A 22,007-nucleotide genomic window follows, 5' to 3' on the forward strand; every position below is an offset into this window, starting at 1 on the left:
CCTCCCTATTCTTGAAGAAAAACAAGAAAAATACTTCAAGTGAGATTCTAAAAATATTGAGTGTCAGTTTAGTCTCCAAAACTGTTTTGAAGTGGCTCACATAACCTTAAAATTCTATAAAACATTTTTAAATCCATAAAATAACACATTTTCTTATCTTTTTATTGCAGACACAACTCCTGTAACGACGCCAGAGCTACGATAACTGTGAAAACTCAATAACTTGCAACACAATTGAAACTATTTAAACGCTAAAATATTGTTACGGATATGGAAGTGCGGGGGAAATGTCAGTGGCAAGCCAATAAACAACCACAACAGCAACAAAAACTACAAAAACAACAGCAAAATCCGCCACGAGAACTATTTGAAGTGCTGCAACAAACCCAACGGAAATGCCACCAAAACCAAAACGAAAGAACAAACCACCTACGATTACAGCAAATACAACACAAACAACACACAAATGAAAAACATGCAGTAATTACAACGCAGCAGCTGAAAACGGTGCAAAAAGCAAACGAAAACGTTGAACGACAGCAACAGCGAAGCGCGTTACAGCAACATCCTAAATTATTACCCATAAATCATCATCGATGGCCAATGCCGCCATTACTGGCGCACGTAGCCACATTGCCACCAACACCAACGCCACACAGTGCAAGCACTTCACCAAATCCTAATGTAGTCAACGAATTTGTGCGCTTCACTGCAGCTGCCATTCGCCGAAGCCTGGCGTACGCGACAGCGACATTAGCGGTCGCGGCAGTGACGAAAGCGAAAGCACTCACTGCAGTTGTTGCGGGTTGTTGTAGGAAACGATTTCCAATACTTTGGTTGTTGGCCTTACTCAGTGCGGCACAATTCTCACCAACAGCAACATCAACGGCAGCGGCAAGCAGAGCTGCAGCAACTAACGGCGTGTTCAGCCCAACGCCAAAGCTACTGCCACACGGAATGCTGAGCACCGCCGCAACTGTCACCGCTGCCGCTCTGCTGAGCCAAGCATCCGCTGCACAAGCGGCCATTTTGACTGCCAACGTACCCACATTTGAGCCGAGACTAACGCGTTACAAATTCCCCACAGAAGCAGACGAAGGTGTGGGAACGGATGGCTACGCGGATGCGGATGCAGATGCTTTGGTGCAGGTACAGGTAAAACGCATTAATCTGCTGGATAATGATGATGAGTCGGCAGCGGTGGCAGCAGCAGCACCACCTTCACAACCCGAGGAACTTGGTGAGGAGGAGCTGACGTCCGAGCAGGAAGAGCTATACGATGAGGACCAACAGCTTTCACAGCAAGCTGCCACTAGAAAGTTGAATAGCAATGAACAACAGTTGCTTATGTTCTATCGACGTGTGCAACATGCAGCCGAGCGGCAGCAACAACAGCATGGCCACCAATACCCAACATCGCATCGTCATTATCAACGTGCGGGCGTAGAAGAACAACCGACATCCTTTCTCGTTGAGTCAAAGTCGCATTACGCCGACATAACACCAACAGTTGACAGTGTGGTTCCGTTGCCCAGCGACGATATGTTGGCTATGCAATCATCGCACAAACATGTCACCAAACGCAGTGCAACCACTAAGCTGGCACCGACGACTGTAACGCCAACCGCGCACACTGCAAGTACTACCACCGCTAACATCAGCAGCGTAGCAACTAACAACGCAACCGCAGCAGTAAACAATACCGAAGAGGAGAAATGTGAACCAAAGGTGTTGGATGAGGTGCCACCCGAACCGGTAAGTGCGATTTCATTTTCCGTTACTTTATAGAATTTTATGGTAACTATAAAAGGATGAAAACATCCAAGTAAAACTAGGTTTGTCTTAGTCCCAAGTTTTTTTCTAATTGAAACACATTAAGGAGTATAAATTTGAGGACTAAAGTTTGCCACCAAAATCATTAGCCTTACCCAGTTTCAGGTATCACTTCTTGCCAAGTTCCATCCCATCCTATTCTGTAAAACTGTCCGCTTCTTGGGCGATTGCTTCCTTCTGACGGTTGGTTGTGAACTGCATTAGCCCGAATTAAGAGTTTGGGCCTCCCGTACGGCCGTAGTAAATAATTAACTGTATATCACATCACACGCATAACAACAGCTTCCTGACCGTCATTCCTGGCTTCGCCACGGTTTGCATCAAGCTCACCTCGATTCGATCATAATCGGTTTCACTTGACGTTGTCGTCCACTTTTTATCATCAGTAAACATGCGCTTCTTATTTAAATGGTTCAAAACGATCTTATTTTTTTGCTCAGCACCATAAATATTGGGTCATTCATTAAGTAACTTCGTCTTTTAGCGCAATTTGGACACGATTGTGGGTGTGGTAGCACATCCTATTCAAGTTTCAAAAGCTTTTGGTGAATCATCAAACTTGTATGAGGCCTCGCATTATAGTGGTGGATAACTACAGCATTTCTTTGATCAATTTCGGCTTCTTCGCTTCACTCAATTTGTCCACCTAATCACAGTACACTTCGGAATTAAAGGTGGTTTTGTAGGGTAAAATATGAAAATAAACGATCCTTTTGAAATCCCGTCAAACAGACAGCATAGTCTTTTTTTGAGGGCTATCGGTCTTCGATATGGTATGAGCTTGTTCAAACTTTTTAGCGGATACTCAAGTGATCTCTTAAGCTTTTGTTCGTCAAGAACATGAGGAAACCATATGTACATATGTCAAACTTTGACATTAATCTTAGACGTTTCATACGCTTGTGAACGGTCATTTTAGACAAATTTATTATTTCAGCAAACTCTCGTGTTATTGGCCACAATCGTGGCTCCATGCGATGGTGCATTATCATTGTGTAAACTCTAAAATCCATGAATTGCGGCTGTTTTCGATTGATGTTCTCAGGCAAACGCCTCAATATGGCCAAATAAAAGTTTTTATTGGCCGCCATCACCTTGATTTTATTTTGGTGTTTTTGGTTTCGGCTGGCTTTTTCCATCCATTCCGACTTGTTTGCATGTCAAACTCATAAACCCAAGTCTCATTGGCAATTATAATGCTCTCCATGAATGTGGGATCGGAATTCGCACCATCAAGCATGTTCAAAGAGACCAGTTTATGCTACTCTTTAAAAAAAAACTCAGCTTTCTCGAGATGAGTCGATCAAGAACGCGTTTCTTACCGAAAATCATTCGAACCTCGCCAGAGATCTCGAGCTCTCTTGCCATCTCTCTAACACTTGCGTGACAATTTTCAAGCACCATATGCTTCACTTTTTTAATATTTTCATCAGTTGAAGAGGTCGAAGGTCGTCCAAAACAAGGCATTTCTTCAACGATATCTCACCCGTTCACCGTAAGGCTTTTCCAACACTCGCAACGATTTCGTATCCGAAATTCGGTTAGAAATACAAATTTTGAGAATTTGTCTGAATATGTTTTGTTCGATATTTTTATCCATTGTAAATATCACAGCGCCCTACTAAGATGTACCGACTTAAGCAGATGCTGTAAACAAACTAGTTGAAAGGTCGTATATTTGGCATAGTGTAATTAAAGAGAGTCCAACTAAGCAACATACATTTTTTTGTAATATCATTTACTCAAGAAATTTAGTTACAATCTCCAGGTGCTTCTTTGTCACAATGTATATATAACCCTATATATACCACCAGTTATTACGATATATGTATATATATGTATATATACAAAACTACCATACTCGTATTAACCTATACTCATGTGCAACATGTTGCGAAAGTAGAAAATTGTTTTGTGCCATGAATTTCAATGACGCACAAGTTGAAGCATTCAAAACCACAACTATGCCAAATATTACGACAAAGAACTGCGGTATGTAGAACAGTAAATACCCATGGCTGAGTGCGGTCTAACATTATTGCCTGGAAAACATATTACGTATGCACATTACAATCAACACTGATTAGATAAGCAATTATGCCGCCACCCCCGACTGCACCTTTTGCTCCATTGTGGAACATAAATGCAAATTTGCAAACTTGCACTGCATAGAAACTCCGCAAATGCACATACGAATTACACACTCTTATCTGCAACGAGTTAAGTGATTTTGGTGCTTAACTTCTTCCACTGCGTATGAAGCGGAGAAGTGAAGCGCAGAGATTTGTTGCATTAAACAATTTTCGGTTGGCCATTTTCGTAGCACACACAGCAGCCAAAGCAATGAAGAAAGTGTATTTACATACACACACATACTTTATAACGCACATATTTGTCTTATAGCTTTTTGGGCATGTGTCCATATGTGCACACACATATTTATGTGTGCATTTGCCTAGAAGCACCTGTCTGCCGCTGCGCAAATATATATCTTTTCGTACTTACTTATCTGCTGCCATGTATCTGCCTGTAAACACTTCAATATTTGCTTCAGATATTTTCACAAAATGCTTCCGTTAGCTTCCGTTATGGCGCACATATCCTCTTTTTACCTTAATTTCAAACATTTTGCAACACTAGCATATATACATACATATATAAAACTCATATTTGCATACTCCTACTTACATAGCATGTGTTTGTGTATGTTTGCTGTTGCTTTGGTTATTACATCGCAGCTTTCTGCTATCTAGCTATACTTTAGTATTATGCCCCACGGGCACTTGTAAAATTTCATTTCGTTTGTGTGGCAATGAGCAGGAAATGTTGACATTTTCCTACCGATGTGAAACTATTTCTATTGGTTTTTTTGTTGCTGCTCCTGATATCTATAGCTAGACATTTGCTTGCTTATTCAGCTACAAATACAATATAAATACTTAAACTGGGGCGAACGCATATGAACTCCCACGCTAGCACGCAACATGCACATATTTACTTAACTAAAGCAAAAACAAAAAAATTTAGATTTTTCGAAAAGGTCTTATAATGCTGCGCTTCATGAGTTCCTTGAAGATATTGCTTGGTTGGTTGAGAATTTATGCATCTTTGGAGTGCTAAAATCTGTTACTCTCTAAATTGCAATATTTCCTTTGAAGTGTTGCAATTGCTTTTAGTTTTAAGAAAGTAATGTATGCTTCGATAAGCTTCTTATGATAACCAAATAGCAATTTGTTATACGTGGGAGGATTTTAGATACTAGGGTAACGGTAGAAGTTGGGGCTGCAGCTCTAATTGTACAAATGAGTCAGGCGCCAATCTTTCAAATAACATAACCTGCTTATAGACCCAGCGGCGCCACTTCGCGTTTGCTAAGTGCTTGATAAATAGCCACAAAACTTGGTGTGTACTGGATAGCACCAAAAAATCTATGTCAAGCAACAACCATTTTGATGTTAAGTCAGTCAGTGAGTTAAGTTAAACGTACAGTCTTTTGAAGTGGAATATCGGCTTTGTCTTTTTACTACGAAATTTCAGCTTTAAGAAGTTACATGGCTTTCCTCGGGTAAAAAATTGCCTTTTTTTCAACAATTTTTATCTCATATAAAAAATGAAATATTTTATTTGAACTTTTTTATTGTTCAAGCTTTCACTATTAACAAAGAAATTCTGAAATTTTTGGAAAAAAAATATTTTAAGCTTGGCCATTGCAAGACCATTTCTGGTGAAAAAATATGCACATCCATTGGCAAGATAACTCCTTACAGAATCATGTGAAAGTGAAAAATACATGTTTTAGTTAAAACCTTAACTTAGAACTTGGACGAAGGAAAAAAATGGAACTGGATCCAAAAAATAAATTTTTGGCAGACATTTTTACATAAAAATAAAATTTCACTGAGAATTTTGCGACATTTTTTTTCAAATGGCTGTCATCAAAAAAATCCTTCGTCCAAGTTCTTAAGAATTGTATTTCAAAGACCTGTGTAAAATGTCATAAAGATCGGTTGAGTAATTCTCGAGAAATCTTGCCAACCGGCTTCAAAAACACAGTTTCAGGAAATACGCGTTTAAAGACGGCACACTTAGCCTAGATGGCCTCGAGCCTCTCAATGCTGTATCTCCGAAACTATCACTTGGATCGACTTCAAAACTTAGGGCAATATTCTAGAGGTGTTGTAGAATTTAATAAAAAAACCGATGAAACCCGTAAACTCATGTAACACCTTAATTACATATGTTTAATATTCGCACACAGTCAAGTTTACTGCGACGGGCTTATAATTTTCATTGGTGGAGCAAATATTTTTTTTTGGAAATTTATTGCCTTGGATACCGTTTTGCACATGACTTTTGCAGTTTTGCATCCAGGTAGCTCGTTTTCCTTTCCATGCTTCTGTTCAGATCGTCGTATTGACATTGGTTTCCCAATGTTGACCCCATTTTCGTGTGTTAGCCGTCCACCATTTTTCGCAATCCCGTCCATTATTTCATTGCCCCCGATTCCTTTGTGGCCTGGCAACCAGTAGAAGTGAAGTTTCTTGCTTCCGGCAACACTTTTCACTGCTGCCCTGCTTCTAAATACACTTCTGGCCGATATGCAATACGAGTGATGTCGGAATGGTTGACTTTCAAGTAAATAATTTCTACTACTAGCCGCTGTGGGTTTTTGCCATTTTTTGTTGACAGTAGCCGCCTAAAATTTGTTGTATTCAATAATATCTGAACATGAGACTAAAGAAAAGTTGATTGGAATAGATATTCCCTCCGCTTCTCTTAATCTCTCAAAAGAACTAGTCCTGATGTAGTTCCTATACGACTTTGTTTAGATCACCATTCCACGTACATTCTAATGTAAATATATGCTCTAGTAAACATGTACGTATAATATGTATGGTTGTTTATAATTTCAATTTGCAACATATGTTGCTGCCACACGCATTCCCTACACTACAACAACAAAATCCAACCATTTGATTATTGCAACGCTTAGCCATGCGTAAATATTAGTTTTTTGCCACGCAACGCGAGGTACGAAAATCCACTAAATGCTCGCACTCACACTCACACATACATATGAACACACTCACGTGTGTGTTTTGCCACCGTTGACATTGGCAGCTGTTTCGATTGCACTTGCGTGTAATAGGCAGCGATGTTGTTGATGTAGTTGTTGTATACGCCACAAGCGCTGATATATCTGACACAGTTGCAGCGATGCGCAAAATTTGTTTGCAACAAGCACACGTGCGTAAGGTTTTGCTAATGCACACATTCATATGTATGTATGTGTACGTGCATAAGTCAGCCAAGTCTTTGCGCTTACAACCTTGGGCATATGTTTGGTATTTGTTTAGGTATTGTTGTGCAACGCATATGCATACATACATATATGTTACAGTACCCCGTCAACCAATTAGAAACATGATAAATACTACTGTGGGCTAAAAGTATTAAGACTATTTAATAACAATTTTACGCGAAAAACCATTTCTAGGTTTGTATAACTGTCAGTGACATCTGGCCAAATATCGCATCAAAATAATCATTAGTGTAGTAGACGCTTGTCTTTTTGAGGTCTTTTTGAGGGCTTTCGGCGGTTTTTACGAAGAGTGAAATTATTCAACAAAGAAGTTCCATTAAATTTTCCAAATTTCTGGTGTCGAAATGTTCAGAATGTTGGCAAAGGCCTTCGGTAATAATTGTTTGTCGCGAGTAAGTTTTTTTCATTGGTACAAATTATTCAAAGAGGGTCGTGATCGCGTAGACGACGAACCGTGGTCCAGGACGCCCATCAACATCAACTGAAAATCAACACGTCAATAAAATAAAAAAATTGATGCTTGAGAATCAACGATTAATAGTCATAGATCTTATTGGCATCGGTTGAATATCGGAAGGATCCGTGAAATTATTTTGAAAGGTCATTTGGGTCTAAGAAAAGGGAAAAGTACGATTGGTTCCAAAATTATTCAATTTTTTTCGAAAAACAACGTCGCATTAACGTTTGTAAAGCAGTGCTTTCCAACTACCAGGATGTCATGAAACGCATTAATACTGGCGATAAGTCGTTAATCTATGGTTACGATCCGGAAATAGATGATCAATCGACCGAATATCGTGGCAACGGTGAGCCTAAACCCTACAAGCCACGTCAAAGCAGGTCAAAAGTAATGTTATGTTGACACTTCGATTATCGAGGCGTGGTGCATTCCGAATTCCTACCGAGCGGCCAAACTGTCAGCAAGGAATAATATCTGATTGTTGTGCGTCACTTGCGCGAAGCTATTCGTAAAATAAGGCCCAGCAAAGAAACCAAAATTGACCAAGCGAATGAAAAATCAACGGGTAATATAGACCAGGCTCCATCAGAACTACACACAGGTAGATTGGAACAAGATAAACATATGAAGGACCCCCAAAAGTTCTAAGTATTAGTGATTTAATATGGTTTTCTTCTTAACAAAGATTATCTTGAGCGACGAATGCCGGCTAGAAACCATTCAATTTGTGCGACATAGAGCGTATAAATGTTATGCGGAGAACTGCATTCAAAAACTGTAAAACGTGTCCCATGTAATGATTTGGAGCTGCATACCAGTGGAAGGTCCTGGACCAATTTATTTTGTTGAGGGAACTATAAAGCGAATAGTAATTCAATGTACTTCAATATGTTTTTGTACCATATTTGGCAATATTGAACCCTCTAGCAGCCCAATACACATTTATGCACGATGGATGGCCCTATCAAAAAATAGGATATTTCAAATAAATATTCTACAAAAAATTGCATTCTCACATCGTAATAATTTTTGGTTTAACTATTTGGCTCAGAACGCAAAACTATATGAATAATTTTCCTTGTTTCTAATGTGTTGGCGGGGTACTGCATATGCCTGTGTATGTGTGCATGTATTAATATGAGGAGGTACGCACGAGTACGCACTGGTGCAGTCGTGTTCACGTCAAAGCTGCCAAAAAGGTAATTAAAAGATGTTAATGAAACCGCGAAGTCGCAAGTTCTCTTATACCTATGTATGTAGAGTAACACTTTCTCTTCTGATTAAATACGTAATGAGCTTACTTCTGACGGTACGTGTATCAAGGTTTACGAAGGAAACTCAAATGCATCAAGTACCAGTCACAGCTGATGAATATTGATGACTTTTACATTGTATGAATAAAAAACTTGTACTTGATAAATAGGTGATAATTTATTAAAAAGTGAAAAATCTGAGGTTATATGCTCTTTGGCTCTTATGCTATCTTTGAAACTGGAGCTATAAGAGAAATTTGTATATAAAATATTCCAAATATACTACGAGTATATGCTGTAGAAAAAATCATCGTATTGTCTTCGAAGACTTTCTGGAGATATTTTTTAAAGCTTCTAGGTTTGGTATATAATTCGAAATACTTTTAAACGTTTTTCTTAGCAAATGGCATCCCTATTTAGAAATAATAAATATTTTATAACCAACTTCGGGTTTTTTTCTAAACTCAGAAACTACTTTTAAACCTAACCTCTTCAATCGAAGCTCATAAACAAGGCGTAGTCTTTGCTAAGGATTACCGAAGGTCACAATTGAGAAAAGGGGTATTTTTATGCTTCAAATGAAAGCTCTATCGTCTAATTTTAACCTCTCTGCATTCAAAACTTCGAGGACTTTGTGGTGGTCGTTTTTAATGCTTCTATGTTGGCAAATATTTCGCAATACTTTTAAAGCGTAGCTTTGCTAAGGTTACAATCTGCAAAAATCGGTATTTTTTACGATTTGCCAAAAAGTAAAATCCTCAACTCGAAAAAAATACTTTTTTTTTTAAGCCTGAAGTACTTGTACTCGCAGATAAGAGGACAGATGTGAGAGTTGATAATATAAATTTTCACAATGCGTCTTTGAAAGATAGAGAAAGGGCCATCTGCATTTAAAGAATTCTTCTTTATTGGCGGAGATGCCACTTACGCGGTTATAGCCGACTTTTCATAGGGGGTTTTACGTGGTGGGTCCCAAACCCAGCGCATAACCCTGGTGAGGGATGTTTCGCCTTCTCACTTTAGCTCGCCTTCCAGCGGATGTTTTTGGCTATTCCTAGGATACTTGGTGTAAGACCAGAAGTCTTGAGCCATATATAAACGAATCATTTCTGGCCACTCCCAAGTGAATGGCGTTCAGAGAACTTCCCTCACATGCGTGAACAAGACACTTGGCTCAATCCTCCAATTAGAATTTTATAATACACCAAAAAAAGCATATAAATTATTATAATTTGTTGTAATATAGTATCATTTACACACACATTTTAACGCAATGAGCTTAAAGTGTCTAAAATATTGTGAGTTTTCGTCATTACCAATTTATATTTTTGGCAATTTTTCCCAAAATTTTCTACATTCTCTAATTACATGTTTGTTGATAACAAATCCCTTTGCAGCTGTCAATTCTCTGCACAAATAATACGCATCAATATTATATATACACATATATTATATATAATCTACATGGTTATATATTAGAACAGCTCGCTGTGCTCACAAATAACTCCCCAAAGTGGCGGTTGTGTCCACAAACGAGTACCACTTGCCACACCGCACATCCTCGACGCTGTGCGCTCTGTAAATTTGCCTCGAAAGTGCATTCTATTCACTTGAGCTCATTTAAATAAATGTGATTAATGCTTGAATATCCATTTAGAAGGCACTTTAAGCGCTTCTTTTCGACAGTGTTTAAATAGTTAATTGAAGAGCGTCTTAAGGATGGCACTAAGCAGCACAGTAAGTTGACGCGAGGGAAAGCATAAACGGCATAAGATGAGTTGATTTTTATGAGGAGAATGGTAATAAAAAGCGATACAAAATAAATAGTGACTATTTGAGACTTAGTAGGTAGTGTCATCTTAAAAGAAAACCGAAAACATAAAGATTGAGTAATTCATCAAGAAAATTACATATCAAATAAAATTTATAGTAAGCTAAATGAAAGGAATGGTTGGTGTGTCACGATTCAGAAAATTTTCTATTTTAAGCGATTTTCTGATTTCTGATTGTGTGAAACTGCATGAAATACTAATAACTAGAAATAAGGCGAAATCGTAGGGAAAAGAAAAAAAGATGACCCATTTATTTTCAAACACTTTGCTGGAAATAAGTAGAGGTATTTATGTACATATTTATACATAGTTCTACTATATTATTTTTAGAAACATGTATCATACATGGCAATGACATGGAATAGCTTAGCAAGCGCTAAAAATAATAAGCTATAATGAATATAGAAAATAGTGCGAGAAGCAAGGCAATTATAGTATTAAGGACTGGCAGTGGGCTAAATTTATATGTATGTACTATACTTGAAATAGTGAAATGGTTTAGCTAGCTTAACTGAAATATTAGAATTTTTTTATTTTACCAAGGTTAGATTTATTATAAAATGCCTGCTTTAATTAGGATCGCCACACGGTCATGTTTTATATAAAGTCTAATTAAGATTATGTAAAAAGGAGATTAATTTTACTTGGATCGATCAGTTTTTGTAGCTGTTACTCGTATATACTGTCGTGATCCATTATGGAAAATATTTTCGAGTATTGTGTCAAAATAAAAAAGTTTTCCATACAAGGACTTAATTTTGATCGTTCAGTTTGTATGGCGGTCCAATATTTATTCCAGCAAAGAGAAACTTGTAGAAGAGAAAAGAGTCTGTGCAAAATTTCAAATCGATATCTCAAAAACTGCAACCTAAGGTCTATTGTGCCCTCTCCTAAGACACAACGTCTCACCTAGCACCAGCAATTTGATAAATTCCAATATACTGCTAGGTGCTATTGAGGCGATGAGGGATCACATCACATTTGGAAACATGGATCAAGGCCATTTATCCTGCTCCTACAAACTGCTGTGCATTCAGTCAGCAGTTGTTCTGGATTTCAGACTCCAAGTCGCAAAACCAGCAATTCGCACATGAAGCAATACCCATATCGTATATATGTAAGTGTTGCTTGAGCTTCCAGTGCCCAGTTTAAAACACGACAAGTAGCCTGAGTTTTTCCCTTGAGAGGTTGATTACACATTTAAACTTTTTAGTGTTGTAACCACCCATTAGCAACTTGGCATGTCGCATGCCTAGAAGTTGTTTCCAATGTTTCCCCTTATCCACTGCTTCATCTTTGCTGAGCAGCCCATTTATGGTGTGGGTACCAAGAGCAATGAACGGTTCCGGTTCTACCATGTTGGTGGATGCTGCGGAGCGGACAAGCTCATCAGCCAGTTCATTCCCGACTATAGCTTTGTGACCTGGCACCCAAATAAATTGCACTTGATTACGATCTGATAGACTATACAGTCGTTCTATACACTCCTATACCAATAGCGATTTGATTCGTACGCAGAGATCGCTTTGAGTGCCGCTTGACTTTCGCTTAGTGTAGTTATACGTTCAATGCGATAGTTGCGTTGGAGGTTTAACTCTACTCACCGACTGGTAGCGAAGACCTCTGCTTGAAATATGCTCGGAAAACTATCCATAGATATGGAGAGTTTTGTGCGTTGTCCTGCGACCGCTGCGCCTCTTGATTCTACTGTCCCTAAGTAGTAGTTCGAGAGCGCAATCGTTCCATTCAGCCTTACTGTTGAGGATAACCTTGAACTTCTTAGTGAAGTTAATCCTTTTGGTATTCCTATTCTTTGGGAGAAGAACCTGTGGTATTTCGCCACTTAGGTCCTTCATGCATTGGGTGGCGACTGCCTTACGTCTTCCAAACCCTTCTGCTGTCATTTAGACCAGCGTGTGTTTGGTAGCTTCACCGATTACTAGGCGAAGCAGAGTGACACCCGACACGCAGATGCAGACGAGTCGTTGCAGCTTCGATAGTTGAAGTCCTACCGTACCTGCGATGCTTTCGTGGCCTAAGCCACCGCTCCATATGTGGTAATCGGTCGCACAATCATGGTGTACAGGCACCTGATGATACCTGGCTTGCAGCCCCAAGATCTACCAGCTTACAGGCGGACATAGAAATCAACTAAGTTCTAGGGTCTCCGATGCTTCCTTCTGTTCAGCGTATAAAAAGCTGAAATTCTACCTCTGTTGTTGAATACTTCATCGCAATTTCAACGGAGTTGGGCGTTCTTTTGCTAATCGTTAAAAACTAATCTCAGATCTCCATTGGTTTGTTATAAAGTGGCTTGTGTGAAAGCACTGCGTTATTTATGCGCCAAAGAATCTATTTCAAATTCCTAAGAGCTCTTCATAGAGCGTTTCCTATTGTCATTTGTCGAATTAATTACTTTTTCATGCAACAATGAGTGCTGCAACAACAACTTCAACTGCAACTCAACACCGAATTTCCCCATTGTCTGAAGCTATGGCTTTTTGTCATTTTTGTATTATGCGCTTCAAAAACAAAAACCAAGTGTATACAGATTCACAAAAGTGGCCACAAATGAATTTTTGTTCACATAACTGCACTGCCTCTCATACCGCTACGTACCCACTACACAGTACAGTACACTTGTTGGGCCATTGAGGAATAGTAAAAGGATTTATTATGCACAACAGTACGTATAACTAGTAAAATAAATAAATAGTAGCAGCACAACGGGCAGTTTGAGGGTGAAGAAGAAAAGCGAAGCACAAAAAATACACAAAACAAAAACAAGTTCTACCATAAAAGTCGCTACATACGTATGAGAGTAGGTAACGACACTGGCCACAATGGCCAAACAAAACTGATTACATAAAAAGCCACTCAACATTTGTCGCAGCTGTAAAAATAACAACAACAGCAGCAACAACAAAAATAAATAACAGTATGACGAAGAATAATGGACTGAGCGCTTGAAAACCAGCATAAACACTCACACATATACGCATAGAGGCGCATAGGTAGAACAACGGTAAGAGCCGTTGAGCCGTTTGACGACACCCTTGACACTTGTTTACCATTTTTCATGGATTTTTCTCATTTTATTCTATTTTTTGTGTATTCCTCTTTACCTACAACTTGCAGACTCCCACCTGCAATTATCACCTACATATACATACATATTCGTACTTCTATATAGTTTCTTTTAGTAAGAATTTGTTTTTTTTTCCGATCTCCTGGAAAGCAAAGCATCTTTCAATTGCATAATGTTTTTAACTTCTGTTCTATTCTGTCCTTCAAGTACACGACACAGTTTAGTAATTTTTCTTGTACGAGCTTGTTTTATTTTACTTCTGCACTTCTCTCGGCCACTTATCGCTGCCTTCATGCACTGCTCTTAAAATTTTACTTTATAATAAAGCTCTCTCTATATAGTGTTGTTTTTTTCTTGTCTTATATAAAAGTTCTCACTCTTTAGTCGGAGTATTTTCTGTACTTCTGGACACGTAACATACGTAGGTTGCCTTTAAGATTTCGTAATCTGGCGACTTTATCGTAAAGTTTAACATTTTTGATGGTATAAATACTCAGAATTTTTAACTTAAAATATTCAGCTTTTCTTTTGCCTTTTTCGAGAACCAGTGGTTTCGTTTGCAGCTATACGTAAGAAGCTTAAAATGCCGTCCCACAGTTCTCTTGTACCCAGTTGTTCAAAAAGCAGGAGTGCAAGTCGAATAGCAAATCATTCGGCTTTCTGTTGTGCTTGCAGCTTCTCGACGTCGAACCTTCCTTGTGTTTGTTAACGTGAGTTTTGTTGCTGCACTGAAGCGGGTGCATGTCTTCGCTACAACAAGCTAATGGTCCGAGTCAATGCTAGGACCTCGGAGGGTACGCACGTCTAAACCAATGGATAGGTGTCTTCTGTCTATCACAACATGATCGATCTGATTGGTGGCTTTTCTATCCGGTGACAGTCAGTTAGCTTGATGAATTTTCCTATGCTGGAAGCTAGTACTACAGATAACCATATTTCGGATCAGCCTCAACCCAAGCTGAATTTACCGACTGTTGTGCCAAAGATACTTTCATTGCCCATCCTGACGTTATAGTCGCCAAATACGATTTTGACGTCGTGGCGGGGCAGCTCTCATAGATGCGCTCCAAGCGCTTTGAAGGCATATTTGATCACATTGTCCTTCTTTTCCGTCAGGTAGTGGGCACAAATCAGCGACGTGTTGAAGAACTTCGTTTTGATGCGAATTGTGGCTAGACGTTCATCCACCAGAATGAGTGGCAGGACTCGGCGACGGAGTCTCTTCGATCATCCCACACTGGAATTGCGCTCCCCACTTGGCCACTGTAGTAAATGCCAAAAGAACCTACTCATCTCAGTCCTTGCCTCAACCATCGCAATTCCTTTACTTTTACGAGGACATCCATCAGCTGGCTAGCGGCACCTTCCGAATCAGGAGACTTGATATTCCAGGTACATGGCCTTAAATTGTAATAATACATTTGAAGTGGTCGTCATTCAAAGTGGGGTCTCTCATCCGAGACTGTTGTGTGCTTTTCATTGAGGGTGCTTTTTTAAGTGGAGGCTCCTAAACCCAGCGCGCAACACTGGAGAGGGATGGTTCGCCTTTCTACTTTAGCTCACCTGGTTTTTGGCTACCCAGGGCATACTTGGTCTAAATAGTGAGCTGCTTGAGCCATATGTAAAATAATCGTTTCTGGTCACTCCCAAGTGAATGGCAATCAGAGAACTTCACTCACTTGCATGAACTTTTATACATGGCTCCATACTCTAACCTGCTCTTGACTTTTTCCTATTTCGAAAAATAAGGGGAGCATTAAAAGGTTGTCATTTAACAGCTAAAGATAACATTAAAGGCGCATCGTTGAAGGACTAAAGGCTATCCCAACAATCAAGTTTAAGAAGTATTTCGACGATTGGAAGAAGCGCTGGCATGAGGTAATAATATCGAATGGAAACTATTTTGTAGGCGATAAAATTAATGCAAACGAATAAATGAATATTTTTTCAAAAAACCGAAAATTTCCGTTATTTTTTAAATACATGTCGTATACAGATTTTGTATCGGAGAGACTTTTTTTATAGGCTTGTAATTTTCACAAAAAAAAGAGGTCTATTCAAAAAGGCCAGTAAAGCTTAACATTTTCAGCCATTCAAATCGATCCATAAAAGATTTTTCAAGTAGTGGCCGTGTGGTTATCCACTAACAAGAACTACCATAAGTTGATCACGCCACAGCATTCATACATATTATACTATATGTATGTATGTTGAGTAACATACCAAATCCTAAATATGTATAATCACAACGGTACACACAGATTGACTAAATTATAGCTTTTAAACGAAAAGTCTTTACATTAGAGATACGGTTATTTGCATAAAATTCTATTTTGGTCTATGTATAAGTAAGTGAGAGGATTGCTTTTAACCAGCAGTAGGAAGTGTGTAAGCAGATTTCTTATGTAAAACAATATAGTAATACGCATGCATTAAATAAACCAACACTAGCTGTACATACATACATATGTATACCAATGGCAATTGGTTGCGGTTGCTTTTAACTCACCAGTATATTTGTTTGTATTCGGAGTTATTTATACATACATACGAGACAAACACTCACTCAATTCTGAATTTCTGAATTAAATAATATTCACGCACAATCTAAGAGCTAGAAATTTGAATGTACTTCTGCGGTTTGTGGATTCTTATTGAAAGCATATTTTGCTGTATTTAATAAGAAACTGTAGGATTCTTAAGAAATTTGAAAATGATCAGCTTATCTGGCTATCGATATTTAAATATCAAAAATTTTCTATATCTGTAGCTTCAAGAGTTTATACACGTTGGACTCCTGTTTAAAACTAATGAGTTTTTTTCGTGGTTGTCTTCAAAAATTATAACGATTACTTTCCACTAAGAAACTGCCAATCGCTTTTACCATAAATTTATTATATTCGGAATGGTTAAAGCTTTCGAATTGCGATTCAACAATTTTTTTTTATTATCAAAAATATGGTTTTAGGTTGCATAACGAAAAACTCCCATGTCCTTCTGGTTAAACTTTCGAAACACTCAAACGATGATTGAAATTTTGAATCATAAAACTCTCACCTGCCATTCTTGAGACAAAGTTTTGAATTATCGGTATTTTTTTAATTCTTACAAGTATATTCATGTATGTAGATATGTAGTCGAGGTCATCAGGAAACACATTAAAATATCCTAAATATATGAGCTTAATAAATAACTTAGGGGGTTACGTGGGTTTCCTCGGGTGAAAACACCAATTTTTCACCAATTTTTTTCTCATATAAAAAATGAATATTTTATTAGAATTTTTTTATTGTTACAAACACACACTATTAACAAAGAAATTCTGAAATTTTTGGAAAAAAATATTTCAAACTCGGCCTTGCGACGCCATTTCTGGTGACTCCTTGGCAAAAAGATGCGCCCGCGTCGGCAGGATAACTCCTTACAGAATCATCTAAAGTAAACAAATACGTGTTTTAGGTAAAACCTTAACTTAGAACTTAGACGAAGGAACAAAACTGAAAATTGGATTTTTGGCAGACCTTTTTAGAAAAAAAAAATGAAAATTTCGCAACATTTTTTTCAAATAGTTGTAATCGAAAAAAAATCCTAAAGTCCAAGTCTTAAGAATTGTATCTTATTGAGCTGTGTAAAATTTCATGAAGATCGCTTGAATAGTACTCGAGAAATCTTGCCAATCGACTTTAAAAACACAGTTTCGAGAAAAACGCGTTTAACACACTGCACGGCGCACTTAGCCCGGCTAGTCTCGAGCGCACAAGTTCTTAAGGTATCAAGGTAGTCTCTCCGAAACTATTATTTGGATCAATATAAAAATTTAGGTCCATATTCTAGAGGTGTTTTAGAATTTAATAAGACAATAAAAAATTCGATTTTTCGAAACCCGCAAACCCATATAACTTCTTAAAGGGAATGCTTATAAAAGTACTATTCTTCCAAAAAATTCAACTGTTACAGTTTGAACCTCTACCATATTTTCTATATATGAAACAATTTTGACCCAACAAATGTTATATCTTTCATTTCTGATCAATTTTTTTGTTAAGTTACAATGATAATGATGTAATTTATACACAAAGTTGATTAAATTGACTAACGACAAATTTATGTGAAAATTTATACGAAAATAGATTTCTCGTTAAAACAGAAGAAGAAGCAGATTATTTGATTGGATTCACCACCACTTAACTAATATATTTTTAATAAAGTACTTTATGCACAAACACACACACACTTTGTGAATTTACATAGAAAGCACACGACATTGTTCATAGAATATTACCGAAAGCACATCATATTCATGAATTCATTAAAGCTTCCAGAGTAAAGGGTTGATTTATTTGCATACAAATGAAGGCAAGGACAAGTTTTTGCATCCATATGCTCTTATGTTGGTCTCGAACTATGCCAGAGTCATGATTAATAAATAAGCTCTTTGTTAAACCTTTAAAATCTCTTTATTTATGTGATATTTTGTTTATTTTACAAGTTGTCACCACTATTTGGGGTATGCCATATTTATTATGCGTTTTTGACCTTTCCTTTCTTACTGAAGTGGTTGTAGCGCTGGTGTTAGTTATACCAAAAAAGTAAATGAATTTATTGCTTATGCAAAATAGTATCCAACACAGGAGGCATATGCTTATTATTAGAGTTGAGTGTGTCAACTTTACAAATAATTGTCTTATTTTCCAAGATTTTGTACATGGTGAATATATGGTCAGTTGTCGATTTTCCATGCCTAAAGTCACACTGATAAGGTACAATCAGTTTGTTGACAGTGGTCTTTAACCTTTCTCATAGTTCGCTCGGTAGAACCTTATACTCGTATGAGATATTGAGGAGGCTTCTCCCACGGTGCTACGCGCAGATTCTAATTCCAATCGAAATCAAAGAAACTGCTATTAAAGTTATTCAATAGTATTCAAAAGCTGTAGTAAATATAGTCAACCACCCACCAAAGCAAATATTCCCTACCAGGTACATATTAACCATGAATACAAATAGTAAAAATGTTTCCATATTCATACAAATTGCCATTCCTTTAGAACATCTTACACACTTAGTTGCCTTAGGTGTTAACTCCCATAAATTAATGTTGCCATCACGCGTTCAATCAGTCATAAGGAACAAGATGTTTTGTTGGCATGCAATGGTATTCACAATGACATAGAATAGTACTTATAAAGATACTGCGGATATAAAATGCATATGTGTAGGTATTTGTTTATTATAAAACAACTATGATGAAAATGAAGATGTACAGTAAACACACACAACTTCGGAAGGCTTTACAAAAGTGTATCTGTGAGGTATAAAAATCCAGCAAGGAAATTAGCTTTTTATTATCAACTTATTTTTTTAACTAGTTCAAATATCGTATTGCGATTTTGCTATTAGATTTTGGTGTGAACTAAATCAATCTTGTATTAGTTTAAATTATATAAAAATGAGGCGCTATTGTCGTCGTTGATATTCCCCAGTACCATCGATAATGATGTCATCAAATAATGGCCACATGTTGCATACATATGCATGTTTTATTTGTTTTTCTTAGTTCGCTCGTGATATTTGATACATCCTTAATAGTTTGATTGTATGTCAATATGTGCGTGAATAAAACTACTTTGCTGATTAATTACTTTACCGTCATTTTCACAAATAGATCTTACTTACATTTATATCTTTCGAATCTGTTTTGATTATTTGGATACATCAAGTAAATTCCACCTCTTTTTTATACTCTTGCAAAATGTTGCTACAAAGTACATATACTAGTTTCGTTCACCTAACGGCTGTACGTATTATCTTAAACTAAGCGAGATAGATATGGGGTTATATATGTACATATACAGAAATGTACTATATAAATGATCAGGATGACGGTAAAAATCGAAATCCGGGTGATTGTCTGTCTGTCGATATAAAACTTTGCACGAATAATGCCTTTAGAGTATGCCAACTTATGGCCAAAGAATGTCCAAACCCTATAAAAACTGTGCAAGAATATTTGGACCCCAGGACCTGTAGTTAACTTTCCAACGAAAATATCGGTCAATGTGTGAAATATGCAATTGAAATTTAAAGAGAAACTTTTCTTGAGAATAGTATGTCTGTGTATCAAAAATGGGTTGAATCGGGCCAATACTTCCCGTTGCCTCCATATACCTAATAAAAGTATTTTCGAATTTCCGGGCGACTTTATAGCGCATATATCGGCCAACATGTGAGTTATCTCTATGAAAATGAGATAGGGTACAGTATTACTTTGTGCCTAAAATGAATAAAATTGGGCGAAAATTTGAGCTTGCGCCTAAATACATATTTATAACATCCGGGTGACTTTACTCCATATAATTAGTGCTGGTACCTTAATGAACCTTAGGGAACATTTATTAGTATGTGACATATGAATAGAAAATAGTATTCGCAAAAATAGATAAAACCCTGTCCATACTACCGCCAACTCCCATATACTACAAATGAATGTGTAATGCTTTTCGTCTTTCTAACAAACCTTTTGTCAAATATGTCGTTTATGGCTTGTTATGCAGTCAAATTTCATACAAATTTCCTGCCATAACTCGAAATCTCTCTAATTCGATGTTTTTGTGTGAATTGTGGAGATTCGAGGTAGAGAAGTTCAACTGTATATATAATTGGCTGGATTCCGATCCTGTGGTTGACGGTTTGCAACTTAAGGTATTTCCCTGACTTTGATTCTTGCAAGTTGAAAGAGCATAAAATCTTCGGTTACACCCGAACTTAGCCATTCCTTACTTGTTTATTAATGTTTTAAATAATTGAAATTAAAATACACACGTTCTCTTCATTTATCATTTGATTTCGCTCGTAATTGGGTTTAATTGCAATGACAGCATAAAATCATCAACTCATTTGCAATTAATGTACACTTAGCATTTTTTTATAAAAGACTATTAACATATCATATCAGCAATAATTGAAATGTGCTTTAAGTTTACATTTATGCCATAGTTGTGATTTATTTAATATTTTTTTTTTTTATTAATAATCAACTAATGGATAAAATGTTGGACAGAAGTATGCAAAAATTAATGCTCTTTGATTACCTCTGATTACCAATGGCTTTTTGAATGTGCCAGTTTTGCTTAATTATAAAACAAAGCTTTCATTAGCATCATTATTAAATTTTTTCATTTATTTTTGAAGGTCAATTACCGAATATGCATCATTATTAAATTTTTTCATTTATTTTTAAAGGTCAATTACCGAATATGCTTTCAAAGGATAATACGTTTAATATCGTAACCAAAAACGAGATTTACTGCTTATATTGTTCAAAATTAAAGGCTTTTCTTTACTAATTAGCTTACAAGCTCTGACTAAACGTTTTAGCTTGCCTAAAATTTAATAGTTAACTATAATAGCTGATAGTTGACCTTAGAAAAGTTGCATTTGAATTAATAAAATGCAAAAGTCAAAAAATTATGAACGCGCTGTTCTTGCATCCTGCTGAATATTAATTAAAAATTAACTGTTTTATGCAAATTTAAATGTTTACGCAAAATATTCGAAACGCTAATATTTAAGGAAAGCAAAAATTAGCATGCGTAATAAGAACTCTATACGCTTGTGGTCAGTTTACTGGCGAGGCGGTGGCGTATACGTAACCTCACAATGCTGCAATGCTTTCATGTACATAAAGCTAGTTAAAGCATTCCATGGTCTTAATGCATTCATAATGCAGCATATTTAAAATGATATGAACCAATCCAATCATCCAATGCTTTCTACATCTTCTCTATCGTGCATAAATACAATTACACACGTATGTATAAATCATCAATACACATTCAATATAGTGGCTTAGAGTGAAGCTTATACAGCAAGTATATGTATACAGTATTTTGTATGTACAAATTTCTCTCGCATGTTGTACATATTTACACACAATTTTACTGGGTTAAGGAGCTCACTGGCGCCACTCCTAATAAATTTGTGGCAAGCTTCAGTTGTTTTGGTATTTTTTAGCTTTGCTTGCTTGCGTTGTTTATGCGCATTGCTCATATTCATTTCGCGTTTGCCATTCTACTAACTGTTATACTTGCTATTGCTTTTATATTTTTTTGTTTTTTTACTGCTTTCATCTTTAATTTATGTTGTCACTATTGTTTATATGCCATGCGTGTATGCTCACCAGCGGCTTTTGCTCTTTTCACCACTCAAATGGTAAGTT

The 22,007-nt window shown here is 37.0% G+C and overlaps 1 protein-coding gene across 7 annotated transcripts in view; it reads left to right on the plus strand.

Annotated features, from left to right (window-relative positions):
* Positions 1 to 22,007, plus strand: part of LOC105231264 (uncharacterized) — a 109,099-nt gene that overhangs the window by 69,756 nt on the left and 17,336 nt on the right. For all 7 annotated transcript variants that reach the window (XM_049448452.1, XM_049448448.1, XM_049448455.1 and 4 more), the window contains one exon: positions 171 to 1,755. In XM_049448452.1, coding sequence (XP_049304409.1) covers positions 271 to 1,755 — 1,485 coding nt within the window. In that variant the 5' untranslated portion in view covers positions 171 to 270. The remainder of the gene's footprint in view (positions 1 to 170; positions 1,756 to 22,007) is intronic.

Source organism: Bactrocera dorsalis, chromosome 1, assembly GCF_023373825.1.
Source record: "Bactrocera dorsalis isolate Fly_Bdor chromosome 1, ASM2337382v1, whole genome shotgun sequence".
Classification (NCBI taxonomy): Eukaryota; Metazoa; Arthropoda; class Insecta; order Diptera; family Tephritidae; genus Bactrocera; species Bactrocera dorsalis.